The 16,699-nt window shown below is 42.3% G+C and overlaps 1 protein-coding gene across 3 annotated transcripts in view; it reads right to left on the bottom strand.

Annotated features, from left to right (window-relative positions):
- Positions 1-2,079: 2,079 nt before the first annotated feature.
- Positions 2,080-16,699, bottom strand: part of HUNK (hormonally up-regulated Neu-associated kinase) — a 59,190-nt gene continuing 44,570 nt past the window's right edge. For 2 of the 3 annotated variants that reach the window (XM_064524156.1, XM_026103594.2), the window contains 4 exons: positions 14,342-14,510; positions 13,278-13,361; positions 7,641-7,821; positions 2,080-5,219 (listed from right to left, as the gene is read on the bottom strand). In XM_064524156.1, the coding sequence (XP_064380226.1) occupies positions 4,561-5,219; positions 7,641-7,821; positions 13,278-13,361; positions 14,342-14,510 (1,093 nt within the window). In that variant the 3' untranslated portion in view covers positions 2,080-4,560. The remainder of the gene's footprint in view (positions 5,220-7,640; positions 7,822-13,277; positions 13,362-14,341; positions 14,511-16,699) is intronic. The other variant, XM_064524161.1, reaches the window with a different exon arrangement.

The raw sequence follows: 16,699 nt of genomic DNA, 5'->3' as shown, positions 1-16,699 counted from the left end.
ATTATTCTTACTTGAGCCCTCCTCAAAGGCAAGCAAGTCATATAGCCAGGAGGTAGGGAGCTCTCTTAAAGACCGTAGGAGTCACACCTATTAATGCATTTGCCGCACATTGTTGTATTTCTGCACAGTGAGTGATTTATAGCTCTCCTTCCACAGAACCATGATAACTTTTTAATGGGAAAAACAGGCATCAGTGCTGTACCCAGCAGTTTCATTATGCTCCAGAGAAAGTGTGCGAGGGAAGGACAATGGGGAAAGTTAACCATTTTGGGCCACTGCGTATCAGAAAGGCAGGGAAGAGGCAGGCAGTCAAATTCAGAACTGCTGCGTGCAGGAATAGGTTCCCTGAACTTTGTGCTTACTTCTGTATAAGCAAGGCTCAATATCTTACCAGCTTGGGGTGATTAAAACCATGAAGTTTTAAGCTTTATTAGAAATGAACAAATAAAGGGTCAATGTTCTCCTGGGCTGGAGCTGTTCTTCACACCAAATGTGGAGGGCATGCATCGATATCATGCTAAAACTCCCTTATTACAAGCAGCAACCCTAGATCCAGCAACACTTCGTGTATTAACGCGACAGCCTCAAGCTCTGCTATTGACATAAAGTCTTTAACGGCTCTTCTGCCAGGTAGCAGTACAGCAAAGCCGTGCTATGCTTGACCGCACATCCCTCCTCCCCGCTTTCCTTCTCCTATAAATTAACCTCAGCCGCATTGCTGTCCAGGGCAGCTTTGTGCTTGGCTGTTTCCAGGGAATTGCTGACAAACCGTCTTCCTGGCGCACTGGAGACTTAAGAGTTTCCCGAAAACCTCACCCTATCATTTTGCAGTTAGGCACTAAGGGATTTCGTGGCAAAGATATAGTGATGTCAAGTGCAAAAGTATGGAAGTAACTGTTGGTTACTTACAGGATTTGTGAACCTTGATACTCTGGAGTTTTATTTTTTTACCTGCTCATCTACAGGACAAATACAAAGACCAATAGCTTCAGCAACAGGCGCTAAATCATGTTCTCTGTTTTGATGAATAAATTTGACACCTATTTTTCTAGACAGAAGAGACGGGACAAAATCAGTTTCTTACCATGGTTCCTGAAACACTGCCTAGTGATCAGTTAGTTTGCAAAATCCTCTTTAAGTGACCCACAACTGGTCCATCGATTCCATTGGATTCTGCATATAAATAGTACCTCAGAAAGCCCCACAAAGTCACACTGCCTTCAGCTTGCACCTGAAGCACAGCGGTGCAATCTTCTCCCCAGTGCAGAACCCGAAATGTGTGGCGTATTTTCGGATCTATCGAACACGCTCATTATGGGCTTGGTGCCAAGCCTACTGAGAACACCAGAAAGAGACTTTAATCAATTCTGAAGTTCTTCCGATCAGTTTCTTTAAGAAATAGATTTTTTAAAAGGTAGGAGGAGGAAGAAACACTACTTAAAATTATTATAGGATCAACAACAGAAATGCTCGAATTGGAATTGCAAGGCTGCTCAGCAGTCTGCATGGCTGTGCTAAATTTAGCAAAGGTAGGAGTAGTCCCAGCGACTTGAAGTCATTAACTCTAGAGGTGCAGAAGATACAGCTGATTGTCCAGTACTTCCATGTTGGTGTGATTCCTACAGGTGGGACTCACCTGGCTGTCTAAAATCTAGGTGTCTCACCTGAAGTGGCCAACTCTATACCCTCTCTCATCACTGGGAATGACTATGCATCGTTGAGGGGCAATTCCTTCCCCCTGTTTTAGACCTCTATTTTAAGGTGGGAAAAGGCGGAGATGACTTTCTGTCTCCACTGGGGGCAAAGAGGGCTTGGATACTAAGCTGAGACTAGACATGCAACTTGCAGAGGGCCAGTATTAAGCAAGAGAAAAACCCACCCTGTAACGACCACATGCCTTTTAGCTCACACAGGGTTCACAGGCAAGTCAGCTGCTAGATTCAAAGGATGAGCCTTTGCGGGGTGAAGGCAAAGGTGCTGGGATCCTCTAGCCACCTCACAATTTTGCTGGTTGTTCTTACACTCAGCCATATCTTGCTAAGCAGTGACCTGGCAAACAAAGTAAGCACTCCATGGCAATCTCATTTAAAAAGTACATATATTTAATAATGATAACAAGTACAATTTTTCCCCTGGAATTTACACTACTATATTTCAGTAAGCCCCTTATATGGTCACTGCAGTTTGCCTGTCCACAGCTGCTGTCTAAGCTGGATACATGTTTATGGTTTAGCAGTGTAGCACTCACATATTCTCTATAAATATAATAAAAGAGTTAACATTTCTGTTTTCACTCTGACTCTTTTACAAAGAAATACATGTCTCTTTCCTGCCTCCCCCAACCTTTTATTGGGTTTCAAATAAACCTGAGCTTGTAATTCAAGTCAGTACCTGCCATCTATTCAAGTCTGATGCATGCACGGTATTTCAGTTGTCCTCACTCACTAGCTTTACAATGCAAACATGTTCTTAGCGTGAACAAAAAGAAGTACTTTGATGTTTTCACACAAAAGGAAGAGCTAAAATGGACCTCTGTACAAATAGAATATGACATTTTTCAACCCCCAAATCAGTTAAAGTATTTTAGGGCTGTCATTCTTACTATATCGGGATTTTATAGGTATATAATTCTATTGGTGGCTTAACAACCCCAGAAGGAGGTATTTGAGTACGCTGAAGAGTACAGTAAGAAGCATATGAACTCCTCCATCCTGAACTGCCTAGCAGCTTGAGTGCTGAAGGTCCCAGCTGTAGGGATGAGGAGGGCACTCTGGGCATGCACTCTCTGGGCCATTCAGCCCAGACTCTCTGCTGGTTTCAGCAGCAAGCAGTCAAAACGAGTTATCTGTTCTGCTAGTATTTCGATTAATCTCCAATTTATTTCTTGCAAATTTCAGCAAAAGGCCTGTGCTAACCTGGGAATCAGGAGATACGCACTCAACTAGGGGCTCTGTTGGTAAACTTTTCACCTGCCTGTGCTAGCTTTCTTCCTCCCGTAATCTTTGTATATCGTGAAATTGGAAGGGGAACGGGGAAACTCTTAGTATTTGTACAGAAACCATAGCAATGGGGCCACAAAATTATTTTCAATAATATTGATAAAAATAGGACTTGGATTCCTACAGATGATCTTGACGCAAAATTCCTATATTCCATTAACAATCCCTGAGGACAATGCCTCTGCTGACTCATTTTTCGAAATGACATTAAGTGGGTGGGCTGCAGTGGAATATACAGGCCAAGGGCTACCCACTTGGAAAACAGATTAGTGGAAGCATCGTCGAGATTTCCCATGTACACAAACACATACGCAAGCACAATATGGACAGACGAAGAGGGTAGTCTTTGGCTAAACCTTCTAATTTATAGGAGACAGTTTAAACACAAAAACAGAACCAAAAAATGTTGCCAGCTTCTCGGATGTATGATTTACTTAGAAAAACAAGACCAGTATGTAGAACATGTTGCCTTTTAAGAAAGTCAATATTCACAGCTCATAACAATACTTAATTTTTGGTAACTACTGCATTAGCATCCTTGCAGTATAAAATGGCATTGGTACTGGTTCATGTGTCCTTTATTAGTCTTTTTAATTCACTGCAGTCTCTCAGAAAAGCCTTCAAGTATGTCCAATGCTGTTTTGCTAATAATAGGGGCTAAGACAATCCTGCACGTAACAGTGCCATGGAACTAGTACAGCTACAAAAATTGGAGGTGACTGGATTGTTTAAACACAGCATATTGCAATCTGGATTACTGTTTAAAGCATCCACTTGCAAAGCCATTATATACGAAAGGGACAGGCTATTAGTGGGGTAGATTTCCATTTGATGAAACTTGTTTTTAAATAATTATGTTTCTTTTGAGTGACATCACCTATTAAATCATCATTTTCTTTAAGAAAAAAATGATTCCATTATTAGCTACTTTGTGTACTTAACAGTAAAATCTGCTTTGAATTTCAATACTCCCACTTTCTCTGAATGTTTAGAAAACCCATGTCACTATTCAAGCTTCCACAAACTTCCTTTTTCTTCTTGGTAGTGCTTGTAGCAAGCTGATTTTGGAAATAGTATTTTGAGTTCTTCCACTTCTTGAGTCATGTGAATGCCTGTGACAGTACAGTACACTGTACGGCACAGACATGGAGCAAGGGCAGTCTTACCACAGGTCCTGGATGGGACCAGCATTCATGGCACCATGCGCATTACATTGCTGAATCAAGCTGTTGTTAATGCTCGCTGTGCTTCCAACGAACCTTATTGCAATACTACTTCAGAGCAGGGAAAATACATATTCGTGTAGCTCTTTTGAGACATGTTTCACTGTACAGTCAAATGCCAAATGCTAATATTCCTTAACAGCACAAGCAGGGCCCTTTTCTATCAACTTTAATACGTAGGACAAACCCTTCCTTACAAGTGGACCTCTGATTTTCTAAGTTGGACCACTGTAGGTATACCATGTAGTGACAGCAACATGCCTGTGGCTTTCCCTTCTTCTTCAAAATAGAAAAGGTTAGGTGCCAGACAGCGGCAGCACAAAACCTGGCACATCAGATTAACACTGGCCATTGACGGCATCTGCTGCGTTGAAGGAAATCTGCGTGGGGCTCATCTGCTGCAGCTGCGGCATTCTCGTTTCCAGCGGCTTGTCGCTGGCTGACTGCATGGTCTGGTTCCTCTTCCGCAGCATCTGTCCGATCCCCATCATGGGGAACCTGCCTCGGCTTTTAACACAGTTAGGGCTGCCCAAGGGATTATTGGGAACCAGCTGAGTGGGGGACACGGCCTCGTCTCTCGCTGGATTCACTTTCTCGTCGTACGTGAAGGAGACCTGGGTGGGGTGAACAGGGCTTCTGGCAGGGGATGTACTTCCTGGCTGAAAAAGCGGGGACAGTGTCCTTTCACTTGAGCTTTTATAAGGAAAATTTATTGGTGAACCTAAAATTCGGTACTGATGAGAGGGGGAAACTTGGTCTATTTGGTCCTCTCTGTCAACAGATTCAAAAGAATGAACAATATTGAGAATCAGAGGAGAGTCCTTTGCCTGGCCACCGATCCTCGCGGGCTCCTGCTGCGGGGAATCCTGTCTCTTGAGGAGTCGGGGGGTTCGTGGAAGCGGCTGCTGGATTTCAAGATATTCCAGGGAACTGGAAGTGACGCAGCCCATCTTGGTTGCCACGGGTTCGTGGAAAGGGCTTAACCCACCAGGGGAGTCTACATCAGAAAAGGAATCAGAAGAGCAAATGACTTCTCTGATTTATGGCAGACAGTATCTGACATCACCTTTAACAAATTCTACCAAGCATGACAAACACGCTAGCTAAAACAAACGGTCTTAGGGATATGTGCAAGGCAGCAATGAAGAACCTGATTCCCTGGCTCTTATCTGATACTTACATAGTAGTTTCATGGGTAATTTATCTGCCACTTTCCTCAATGGCAGGAGGAGTGCTTAAACGAAGTAAGACAAGAACGTGAAACAGAAAACCACAGATGTCTTCAGCTGTGTGTATTAATTATATGCTCTTGGGCAACATCTGAGAAATGTGACATTTCTCCCTTTTTGTCACAACTTTGCATGGTTTTAAATGGATCTGTATATTTTATTCACTGACACACCTACCGACATAAGGGGCAATACTGAGTTAATTCCTAATATCTTCACTTGCATTTTGGAACAAAATCTGTTCTTAGTTTCACACATGTAAATATGAAGTAATTGCATTGGCCAGAATCGGGCTGTTACAGTTGGAACAGATTTGCTGCATTGACTTCAGTGAGAAATTTCCCCAAGCAAGGACTGAATATAAATGGAACAATCTTTCCAGGATTTGGCCCAATAATACAAAACAGCTCATGAAGAAGATCCACTCAGTTTATACAGAATGTTGGCACTCACTTTTGCCAAGCTAGCTGCAAGAAAAAACACATTTTGCTGTGTTTATGAAAAGCAATCCAAAGAGCCTATTTTGCTAGATTCCCCTTTGGGAATCTTCTTCCCAACTGGAAGAAGAGTGGACTGCTGGTTAATCACTGACCATGAGTTCCCCCGCTCTCAGACCCTCTAAAATGGATCCAAAATAATTTAGGTCTGCCAGGCCTCATGGTACAGCCTTAAATCAGCCTTAAATCTCACATGCATTTCTTCAGGATTTTTGAAAGGGATGGTCTTGGCAGGGGTTGAGCCCAGAATGGAAGTATAGCATGAAATCATGTGGGTTGAGAGTTGTTCAGGAAAAGCAGACCAGGTTTAATCTGATTAGTTTCTTCCTAAAACTGGTCAAAATGATTTGACCGTTTGATTTGACATATATCAAAACACTGGTTCAATAAGTAGAAAAATGCTTTTGGTGAGCTCTGAATGATTTTCAGGTATCAGTTCAAAAAAGCAGAGAGAAGCCTAAAGAGGAAGAAAAATGAATTAGGTTTACTTCCCCCTATGCCCTCCCCTGCAAAAAAGTAACAACAAATTCTGAACATGACAATTTTTTAATGTTTTTTAATTTTTTTCCCAAAAGGTATGTCCCATCTCTGACCAGCTCTACGGACTACTACTATCTTACAGCAGAGGTGCCTATGCTGCCAGATGAACACCATTTTGACATTTTTTCATGTTGAACATGTCAAATGATAAATCATCAAGTCATAAGAAAGTGCGTAATAAGCACCATAAACCACCACTCTAAATAACCTCTTAACAGCATCATAAACACTTTCAATTACCGTACTTCCCCACACTGATCTATAGTTACCTTCCCTCACCTAGTTCCCCCATTTAAAAGCCAATGGCCTCACCCTCCTGCTCTTTTATAGCTCCTGTCCATACGCACAACTGATACCCCATTTTCCCAGCTGACTCTTCTTTTTCTCTATGACGCCTTTTTTTGCCACTCTTCAGAGCATGTCTCACCCATCCCTCGCCAGGCTGCATCCTACCCTGCGTGATTAATGCTTTTCTCTCCTTTAGCTGTCTCATCTTTTCCTTTTCCTACTAATGCTTTTCCTCCTCCTTTTACTGTCTGAAATTCACTGCGGTTCCACTCGTGCTTCCTCTTGGCTGCCCGTTTCTCCTTCCTCTACCAGCCAAGTGCTGCCCACTATTTCTCCCAGGAGCCCGCAGTTACCAGAACCCGCCTTCAGCTCAGCAACCTCTTTCCTTGCACCCTCTTATTCCTCCCTTACCAAAACCCATTCGCTGGTAGAGAGAAGCTTCTCTATCGGTTTTGGTTTGTCAGTGAGCAACCCAGCACTGCTCTGGGGTGGGTGTTGATGCTTTCAAAGTGCCAATGTGAAGTACAGATGATTTTGTGTAAGTACATATAAATAGGGAAAGAAGGCTTTTTTAAAACACTGTGGAATTTCTGACATTTGACAAATAAAAAGAGAAGCAAAATTAAGGATTCATGACTGCTGAACACTGTCACGGTTTCTTCGGGACGTTTTGTTCAAAGTTTGACTGTGTTATTCCGTCCTCTTTTACATACCACCTCCAGAGCAGACAGTAAACACAACCACATACCTATTTACTGACAAACACACAACACAAAAGACTGCTGTTAATACCACATACCCATGTGAACACATTCACATAAACGTGTATAGGCAGACAGATGCAGTGATACTTCTCTTACTAACCTTTCTCCAGACCTCCAGCCTTGGTGATTTTTCGGTCCCTCAGCAGTGCCTTGGTGTTCTGTATCTGTGAGATAAGACAGGAAGAAGGCTGTCTATATGAAACTGGACTTTTCTCAGTTTTCTTTGGGGGTGGACGGTGAAGAATCTCCCCTTTCTTTTCTTGTTCTTTGAGTTTTTTGTCCTTTAAGTTGTAAAACAAACAAGAACAATTTGGTTTACTTCAGGAAGTTTAAATGACCTAAAAACCCCCAGAGACATAAGCACACCACTTATTGAAGCTGAATTTAAAAAGATATATTTACAAGGAACTTATCCTGGCTACTCAAAATAACTAAATCTTCCATGCCACACTTTCCTCTGATCTGTTTCTCATGATTTCATGGCTCCCATCTGCTCTTAAACTCATGCAATGTTAAAGTTGTTTTCAGAAAGTTAAAAAAAGGAATGCTTTCTCTTCAAAGGCCATTTGTCCTAGGAGACCTTGCTGAAGCAAGCACATGCAGATTTGTGCTCTTTCGTGTCTGAAATTTGCCTTCGCATTTAAACACAGAAAAAGGTCTTTGATTTCCGCTTAGTGCACTTCCTCTGACATTTAAAAAGGTGAACTGCAAAAGCTCTAAAAAAGTTTAAACTCCTGAGTCATTTATATTCTGTCTACAAGATCCTGAGGATGACGGTCTTTGTCTACAACGACAGGCTCTGATTCCGCATGTGCGTTATGCTGCAATGCTATGGGTACTCCCCTGAACGAGTGCAAGCTGAGTATTAAACCCAGTCACTGAGATCTGGTAGTATTTTGCGGTGTCTCTGCAAGAAGACTGCACAAGATGCAGGGGGTAGAAGATTACTGCTGGATGACCCAATTCTTCAGTGAACCCTGTGTGGCATAACTCCTATACATGACATGATGAAGACAGCTGAAGGTGGGGTTGCCGATGTGTACCTCCTAAAGGAAAGGTTTGATCTCCAGCAATGGTGGAGGAAAAAAGAGTATCATGGGCTTGGGTCTCTAAAGGGAATCTGATTTTTAAAGTATTGTTTTATGATGAAAATGTATTCTATTTTTTTTAAACATGAGTCACTTGATTTTGCAAGCTGCATAACACTCTTTATCTGTCACTGATTTCAGGGGGAGCCAAAAGTCTTATTTTAGTCCTAAAAAATCAAGCATCAAATGTGTGGCTCATATTTTGTTACAGTTCAAAGACTTCAAGACTCTCCCACCTTTCTTGAGCAAAATTGTGTGGTCTGGTTTTAGATGTGGGTATGCTGAATCACAAAGAAGTGGGGTTTTTGTTTTGATTACTTTGGTGTTGCTTTCCTTAGAGGGGCATCTATGTGACATTCTTTCTGTCATTGCAATTCTCAGTTAAGCTATATGTTTTGTTGTATCTTATTGAAAAGTCACTGTAACTACAAGTCTTTTTTTAAAAAGCAGTAGAGTTCCTTCCTCCAGCTATGCATTGAGGCCTGTATTTTGTCTGAAAATTATGAACTGACAGATGGCTGGCTATTTTGACAATTTTCTTTCAAAAGAAAACCTATCAACAACCACCAAAAGCAAAGTAATGTGCATACATGTGAGAGAGGGAAAGGAAGAAGCAGAAGACAATTCAGGTTCTCCTGGGCCACTAAACAACTCTGGAAACATATTAAGACACATACAAGGAAAATAACTCGCCAGCATTGATTTTAAGCATTCCCAGAGCTCAGACAGACCCTGGTCCCCTGCACAGATCATGCTAGGCACTGCTAGGCTCAATAACCTTTGAATTTTCAGAAGTTACATAGTCAGAAGGAAGAGCTTCAGTGAATCACGAATTAAGATTTTTAGTTTTATTATAAAAGCAGCAAAATGACCTGGGGGAGGGCGAGCCAGAGCTGCTCTGCGAGTTCCTCACTATCTTCACCTCGGTGTCACTTCACACATGCAATTTTTCCCCCAGCCATCTCTCCGTATGTCCCTTCTCCCTTCACATTTCTTTTTCTTTAGCCAACCGAAGCTGGCTAACTCTTCTAAAGAAACAAACCAACACATTACGGAGCTGTCATCACTTTGCTTGTGTGAGACCTCTTTGTCCACCTGATGGCTTTCCCTTTACAGGCTGTAAATATTTTAGGCACGGAGCATCTATTCCTCCCTGCTTGTGCTGTGCTTGGAACAACCCAACGTCTGATCAGCCCCAGGCACTATCTTGGCGAGCACGGTCACTGTTGACAATGATGAAGTAATGACGGCAACAATAACCAAAACAGCACTACTACTAATAATGCTGTGTGAATACCAGACTATGATAATAAAGTCGGTGGGCGCTGTATAGTTAATTCCAATTAATTCATTGTACTACTTTTTTCTCCCAAGGCTCCGAAACTCTGCTGCCAAGTTCAGCAGAGGCTGGGCTCTACCAGCATCTTTTTTTAAAGGTACTTGTGAGGAGGAGACCAAGTGCTGAATGTATGAAGCCTAAAGGAGCCAATGAAAAAAACTGTTAACGGCTTTCTGCTATTTTGGATAGATGAGGAAAGAATTTGCATTTTGGTTGCTGCAGCATCTGTCAGAACACAGGACATTTCAGTGCTGCAATATTTTTAGCCTAATGGTGCAAGAGCCAAGCCAGATCTCTTCACTGCTCTGCTTGGAGCCACATGCCAAATGCCCCTGACTTTGCTTTCACACAGCTGTAATGTTTTATTAGCAGCAGTAACACAGTCATATTGTGCAGATTAAAGTAGCCATGAAAAAGAAAATTCACATATCCTGTATTAGCAGTGAATTACGTTACCTTGGATGGATGTCGTAAATAGTCTTTTAATTATTTTTTAAATTTACTAAGGTTTGTTTCTCTTAGGAGATAGTTGTGGGAGGGGAAACAACCAAAACCCCAAACTCCCAAGGTGCCAAATACTTTTATATTTTAAAAGGGAAAGGAAGATTTCCTTCAGGGGAGCTGCAAAAGTCCACTCTTCAGCATACTGTATACAGCCCTGTAAGGTCCTGCGCGCTGCTGCACAATGAAAGAGTTGTCCCGGGAAGTCAGACTTGGGTAGCGCTGGCATTACATCACCCTCTGCTATTTCCTGTCCTGACCTCGACCCCACGATCCATGGATTTGAATGGAAGATAGCCGGTATTTATGTTGGCCAGGTCTGATATTGTGATAGGACCGTGACACAAGCTCTTAAAGCTACAAAGTCCTTGGGTCTGACCGGCCTGCAAAACAACCCAGACGTTTAGCACTGACGGCACCTCACAACACCCTCAGCTCCAGCACACTGCTGTTCCCCAAAACCCAGCAGGGAAGAGGAGCCAGCATGCCTGCTGCCCGGGGCAGCGCTCCCTGCCCTGGCAACATGCAGTGCTGCTGACCAGCAGCCCCCGCCGAGGCTGTATTTCACATCACTAGAGAGAGATGCAAGCATTTCAGGAGGCTGCTTCTGCTGAACCTGGCCAGCTCTTGCCATGGTATTTCCATGGCAACACACAGCTACACGGTCCTTGTGTTACTCATCTAGGGACCAGTACTCCCCAGTTTTGGTCTGGAGGTAGGGGGTGATAATACGACTCTATCTACATCTCATGAGTCTGAGCTCATGAAACCCCGAGTCCCAATGGCTCCTGCAGGTCCCAGTGGCATCATCTGGAGGCTATCAAGGCTGCATTCCCATCCACATGAAGATATTTTAGGAGAAATGTCTACCATTCTTACGAACTGCAACAGCCTCTCAGGGTCTCTGTTCACCCAGGTGTGCTGCTTTAACTGTCCTCGCATAGTAAATGTTGTACAATTCCCTTGTGTAAATACAGCTAAAGCGATGCAAACATGCTTTATACTGAGCTATGCCCATGCAGAAAGAGAATATACTGTATTATTATCACAGTGTCTGCATCAGGATTACACCAAGGTAACTATTTTGAGAAAGAAATGACGCCCCCTCAAGCTCTAAATAGCTACACTGGGACTAATTCTGAGTGCAGAACAGGCTTTGGAAGGAACCTTCATCCCCAAGTATGCACACAAATAAAACAGGGGTCAGACAGTGGCGCTATCATTAGTTTTTAATTATCCTTACAAAAGCCAGATAGCAGTTTCCTCCTAGGGGTGCAGGGATTTCAGGCAGAGCACCAAAACAAGCCATGTGTTTCTCTTTTGGCTACAGCAAGACAGATCCATGCAGGTGCACAGAAATGCCTTACTGCAGATTCCCCCCTACATGGTACATATGCAGAAACAATAAGCTAATGCCTAAATGCCATTGAGCATACTTATGTGGCCCTCAGCGACTGCACACAGAAAATGCACCAGCGGTTGGAAGAATCTGACCTAAAGAGCATCGAGACGTGCCATGCAACTCCTGCAGCATTAACCTGGAGACACTTGCACATGTTTCGAAGGGTAGTCTGCACTGTTGAAGTCAACCGCTAAAGAGCCTTCTGAAATATTATATTCATTGAGTCTACCCACTGCTGATACATTTTAAGTAAGGTGTTTTTGATTTATGTAAGTAAAGTATGTTAAGTACTTTGCCCTGATACTTCCATCTGGCTTGCAATTCAGCTTGGCTATTAAATTTGCAAGCAGTCTTTAATATAAACAGAACCAGCCATGATACATATCTGTCCCTGCAATTTTGGTTTGAGAAGCCAGTTTTAAGGATACCATACATGGTCACGATCATCAATCTAACACTGAAGAGAAGCTTTTGAAATAAGTAAACTTTTCAGGAATACTGTTATTTGTGCTGTAACTGTTAGATAAGACTTGCACAGAACATACTATCTTTCTGATTTTAGTGCTTGGCAGAGTGAAAACAGGGGAAGAAAAATCCGGACACTGAAAGATGCCTATAATCTGATAAATATTCCTTTAATACAAACTACCTTCTTTATCTGCAGGCAAAACGACTGGAGACAGCCAGAGTAAAAAGTAAAATCTCCTCTCTGGTTCAGGGAAGTCCCTCACAAGGCAGTGAGCTAATTCCTAGCCATTCTGCTAAGAAGCAAAATATTAACCTAGGCAGAGTTCTGTGCTGTTAGTTTTACTTTTTCTAGTACTCAGTCCAGGGCTAGCTCAGGACACGGAAGTCAGCTACACAGACCAACGCCGAGTGATTGGTGAGGGTGAAGCCCAGCCTCTTGGCTCTCCTGTCACTCAGCTCTCTGCCCTGACCCATTAGGGTCTTTGGCTGCAGGGCAACACAGCTATGGCCTTGCAACACCAGCAATTTGCACCTCGAAATGAAACTAAGGAGCCACCTGAAGACGTATGTGGATTTTGCTAAATAGAGCATCTAAAACTCATTTTATGTTCTTCGTAGGAGCTGAAAGTCACCTTTAAACTTCCACGCTAGGTGTTTGCTATTCTCTTCTTCAAAAGAAAATGGAGGCAATTATTTGTCCTGTACAGGCAAGGCATCAGTCAATTCTTTTTAATGAAGGTGCCCAAGCCAACCTGGCACATTTTTGAAACAAATCCCTGGATCACTTTCTTGTAAAGCAAATCTCATGGTATTTCTGGCCTTGAAACAATTTCTGGTTTCTCCATAGGTCCAGAAATCCATTGTCTTAGCCACAATCACTGGAGATGCTCAAATTCAGTCTGCTTTCAAAGTACTTTAACAAGCTTTAATGAGCTTTACCTCATAGGAGTCTTTATTTGCCTTGTATTTTTCTATCTGGTACAGTTGGTTCTTGTGGCAAATATTGTCCTGGCCTTCAGACTTCTGCAGAAAGAGAAGCAGAGAAAAGTAAAGTATGTAAGATAATTAGAGAAAACTAATGTTCAACTACTGTTTAATGGACCACATCTACTGTTGGCATTCAGTGGAGTTGCACCAACTTACGGAGATGGTGAATTTAGTCCATTACATTTTAAATATCATTAATGGCATCATCATTAAAACATGCTTTCTGAAGATCTGAGAAAAAACTAAGAAGATGCTTAGAGAAGGCCTTTGGGGATAATTTATCTAAGAAACAAATATGTTAAAAAGAAAATTCCATATAGCCCACGACAGTGCCTATGCGATCATGGAGAAGCCCACAGACCCCTGGCTATTTAATACTCCTCCCCAGACCATAGATAGCTGTGCGGAGAGACCAAGGGAAGAGAGAGTGCTGCTTCTCTTTCTACACTTTGCCCACCATAACGCTAGAGGAAGTACCATAAGCCATACTCTGCGGCCAGGAAGGCCAACAGGAGATTAGCAAACTTCACATTCCCATTATTTCTCATGAACAACTTTCGTCTAAGTTTTCACTTAAAAAACAAAATAAAATTTTAGTAGCCATTAACCTTCCTCTTAATTTCCTGAATCAAATCACACTGTGCTACAGTTCTTTCAAGCAGCAGAACTATCTCAGCGTACTGACACAGTACACTGCAATTTACCATTTGGGCTCTGCATAGCAACAGTTTGCTTTCTATATGGTAACTGCTGAGCCAGGGGGCATCTTCTATGCAAATGTAGACTCCTGAGACTTAAAGCCTATAAGCAATTATCTCTGCAACTTGGGGAATTCCTATCTGAAATAATGTTACTAGTTTGCAAGGAATACTTTCCCTTTCACAGTTATTACTAAAAAATGAGAAAAACGCAGGTAAAGCCTTGAGATCAAATGCCAGCATGCAGTAAAAGCTTTAGCACTTTTTTTTTACTCCCTCATCCCCCCGTCCAAAGAATTGACGCGAAGCAGTACTTACCCTCAGGCTTGCCAAGTAGCGTTCCAGCTTCTTATTCAGCAGAAAGTAGATGGCGAGTGTGTGGCTTGCGCGGTTGGAGAGCACCGTGTTGATTACATCACTGTTCTTGTAGCCGAGCTTCTCGGTCATATGGAGCAGCACACTTTGGCTGAGGTCCTCGAGGTGAATCCTGCACCGAGAGAGAGAGGCAGAGCACACTGTCGGTACGGTCCTCCTGCGACAGCGCCTCGCTAGCAATGGGGCAACCAGCAGAGCGCGAAGAGGAGGTCCAAAACCCGCTCAGCAACGCGGCTCTGCTTAGTTCTCTCCTCACACGAATGGGTTGTAGGAAGGCAGGCTCTGCAAGAACCACTCTACCTGCGGGATGCCGGCATAGCTAGACAAGCAGCCTTCTTCTAGTCTGTCCTACCATGCGGGGAGATGGCACTGTGATGCTCAGGATGCCACAAGTCATTTCCCTAGATCTGGCCAGTGAAGTCCTTCAAGACCCTCCAGCTGGTTTTGAAGGAAAAGAGCTAAAATCCAGTCCTGGTAGCTACGTTCTGCTTTCTGAAATGTATCTTTTCTTGTAAGCAAACACCAAGGTGTTCAACTTCTCCCTTTGCCTGCTGCCCAATGCTCTTACACTAAGGAGCTAGGGAATTGCATCCCAGAGAAAGGCGATATAAAGGGAGGGTTGTTACAGCAGCTCTCAAAATGGCAACACTGCTGTTATACACATGGGTTAGAAGCAGAAGTATAATGTAAAAACAGGTTTCCCAAAGAACTCAGCTCCTATTTAGACATTGAAATGAGCTGGCCGGATTCCCACATGTACCTGTCAACTCCCATTCATTGCCACAGAAATGCTGGGGTGTGTTTTGTTTCTCAAGGATATTCCTTGCTCTTAATATCCAGTCTAATATCTGGCTAAGACAACTTAGTGGAGCTCAGGTTATGAGCCTTTTTGTAGTGCGCTGCTACCTTTCCCAGTCCTTCTCTGCTGTACCGCTGCTTTGTACACCTGTGATGCTAGGAACCCCTGGAGATCAGACTAGGTCTGATACAAGAAGGACTTAGGTAACATTTAAAACAAAGGCTGGGAAATCTCAAATAGCTAATGTTTTCCTTTATTTGGCATGTTTATTAACACTCTTCAGTAACGGAGTGCTTGTTTTTGTTTTTGTTTTTAAAGCTCATAAGCAAAACTTGTCTTAGCCATTGGACTGGAAAGCATCCGGACAGCAAAAGAAATTCAAGTAATTTCTACCTGAAGTGCTCAGCAAAGTGAGAAATACTTACTTGCCTTCAGGGAATTTCTTTAATAAAAGCAAGCTTATAAAAAGCTCAGGAGAATATTTTCTTGAAAATGCAATTTCTGCTGTTCTTCTACCTTATCTCCATTCTCTCCCCTTTTGCACCTTGTTCCTGTCTTGAGAACAATGGGCGGTACCCCCAAAACAGCAGAAGAGGATTTCAAGAACAGAACATAATTTCTCATTTGTGTCATAAAAAGCATGATTAAGAGACAGAATGATTCCTGGCAAATTCAGTGGTGGTTTTTTTCAGAACTATAGGGATTTATCCACATTTATACACTAACAAAAACTTGGAGAAACACTGCTGAAGCTCAAAAGGAGCTATGTCTTTAAATATTTCAAACTGAAGGGGATTTTCCCTATCAGGCTCCACTATGATAAATTCTAGGTAGGTCAAGCTTGGGGCATAAGCTAATTAAACTAAAGAAACATTATCCAAAAAATGAAAGAAAAGAATCTATAGCTTTTATCCTTTACAGCTTCACTGTCTTCATCATAAAATCTGGATTCTGATATAAGGAGTGTCTAATTTTCTCCTGTTTTCAAATCAAATAATGAGAAAAACACTACAATGAAAAAAAAAGGAACTGATTCCTCTAGCATTCTGCTAAATTCTCCTTAGTAGCATTCTGCACTGATATTCCCTTTAAAAGTGTTTTTATAGGAAAGGCTTATTATCACCACCATATACACAAACATATATGCATGAGCAAACATATGCCCTCCCTTCAGTTCGACACTGTGTTTTCATCTGTTCTTACCTTTGATTTGCTTGCCTTTGGGAGCAAATGATTAATGGGCACTCCATAAATAAACAGCATTGCACAGCTATTCTATTTAATAGAGACCAGCGTCTTTTATAAGTCACCCAGCTAACTGCACTAATGAACAAACTCTACAGTGGACGCTTCCAACGCTACCTGACAAAAACCTGAGAACTGCAAACGAAGAATTTAAAAACAGAGACATAAAAATGTATCTACAAATGCAAAAGAATTCTGAAATCACATTCAAGCGATATTTCTTTCTATTTCCCTCTTTTCTGCAGATTAGACACATG

Source organism: Dromaius novaehollandiae, chromosome 1 (assembly GCF_036370855.1).
Source record: "Dromaius novaehollandiae isolate bDroNov1 chromosome 1, bDroNov1.hap1, whole genome shotgun sequence".
Taxonomy (NCBI): Eukaryota; Metazoa; Chordata; class Aves; order Casuariiformes; family Dromaiidae; genus Dromaius; species Dromaius novaehollandiae.
This window is presented reverse-complemented; position numbering and strand designations above follow the sequence as displayed.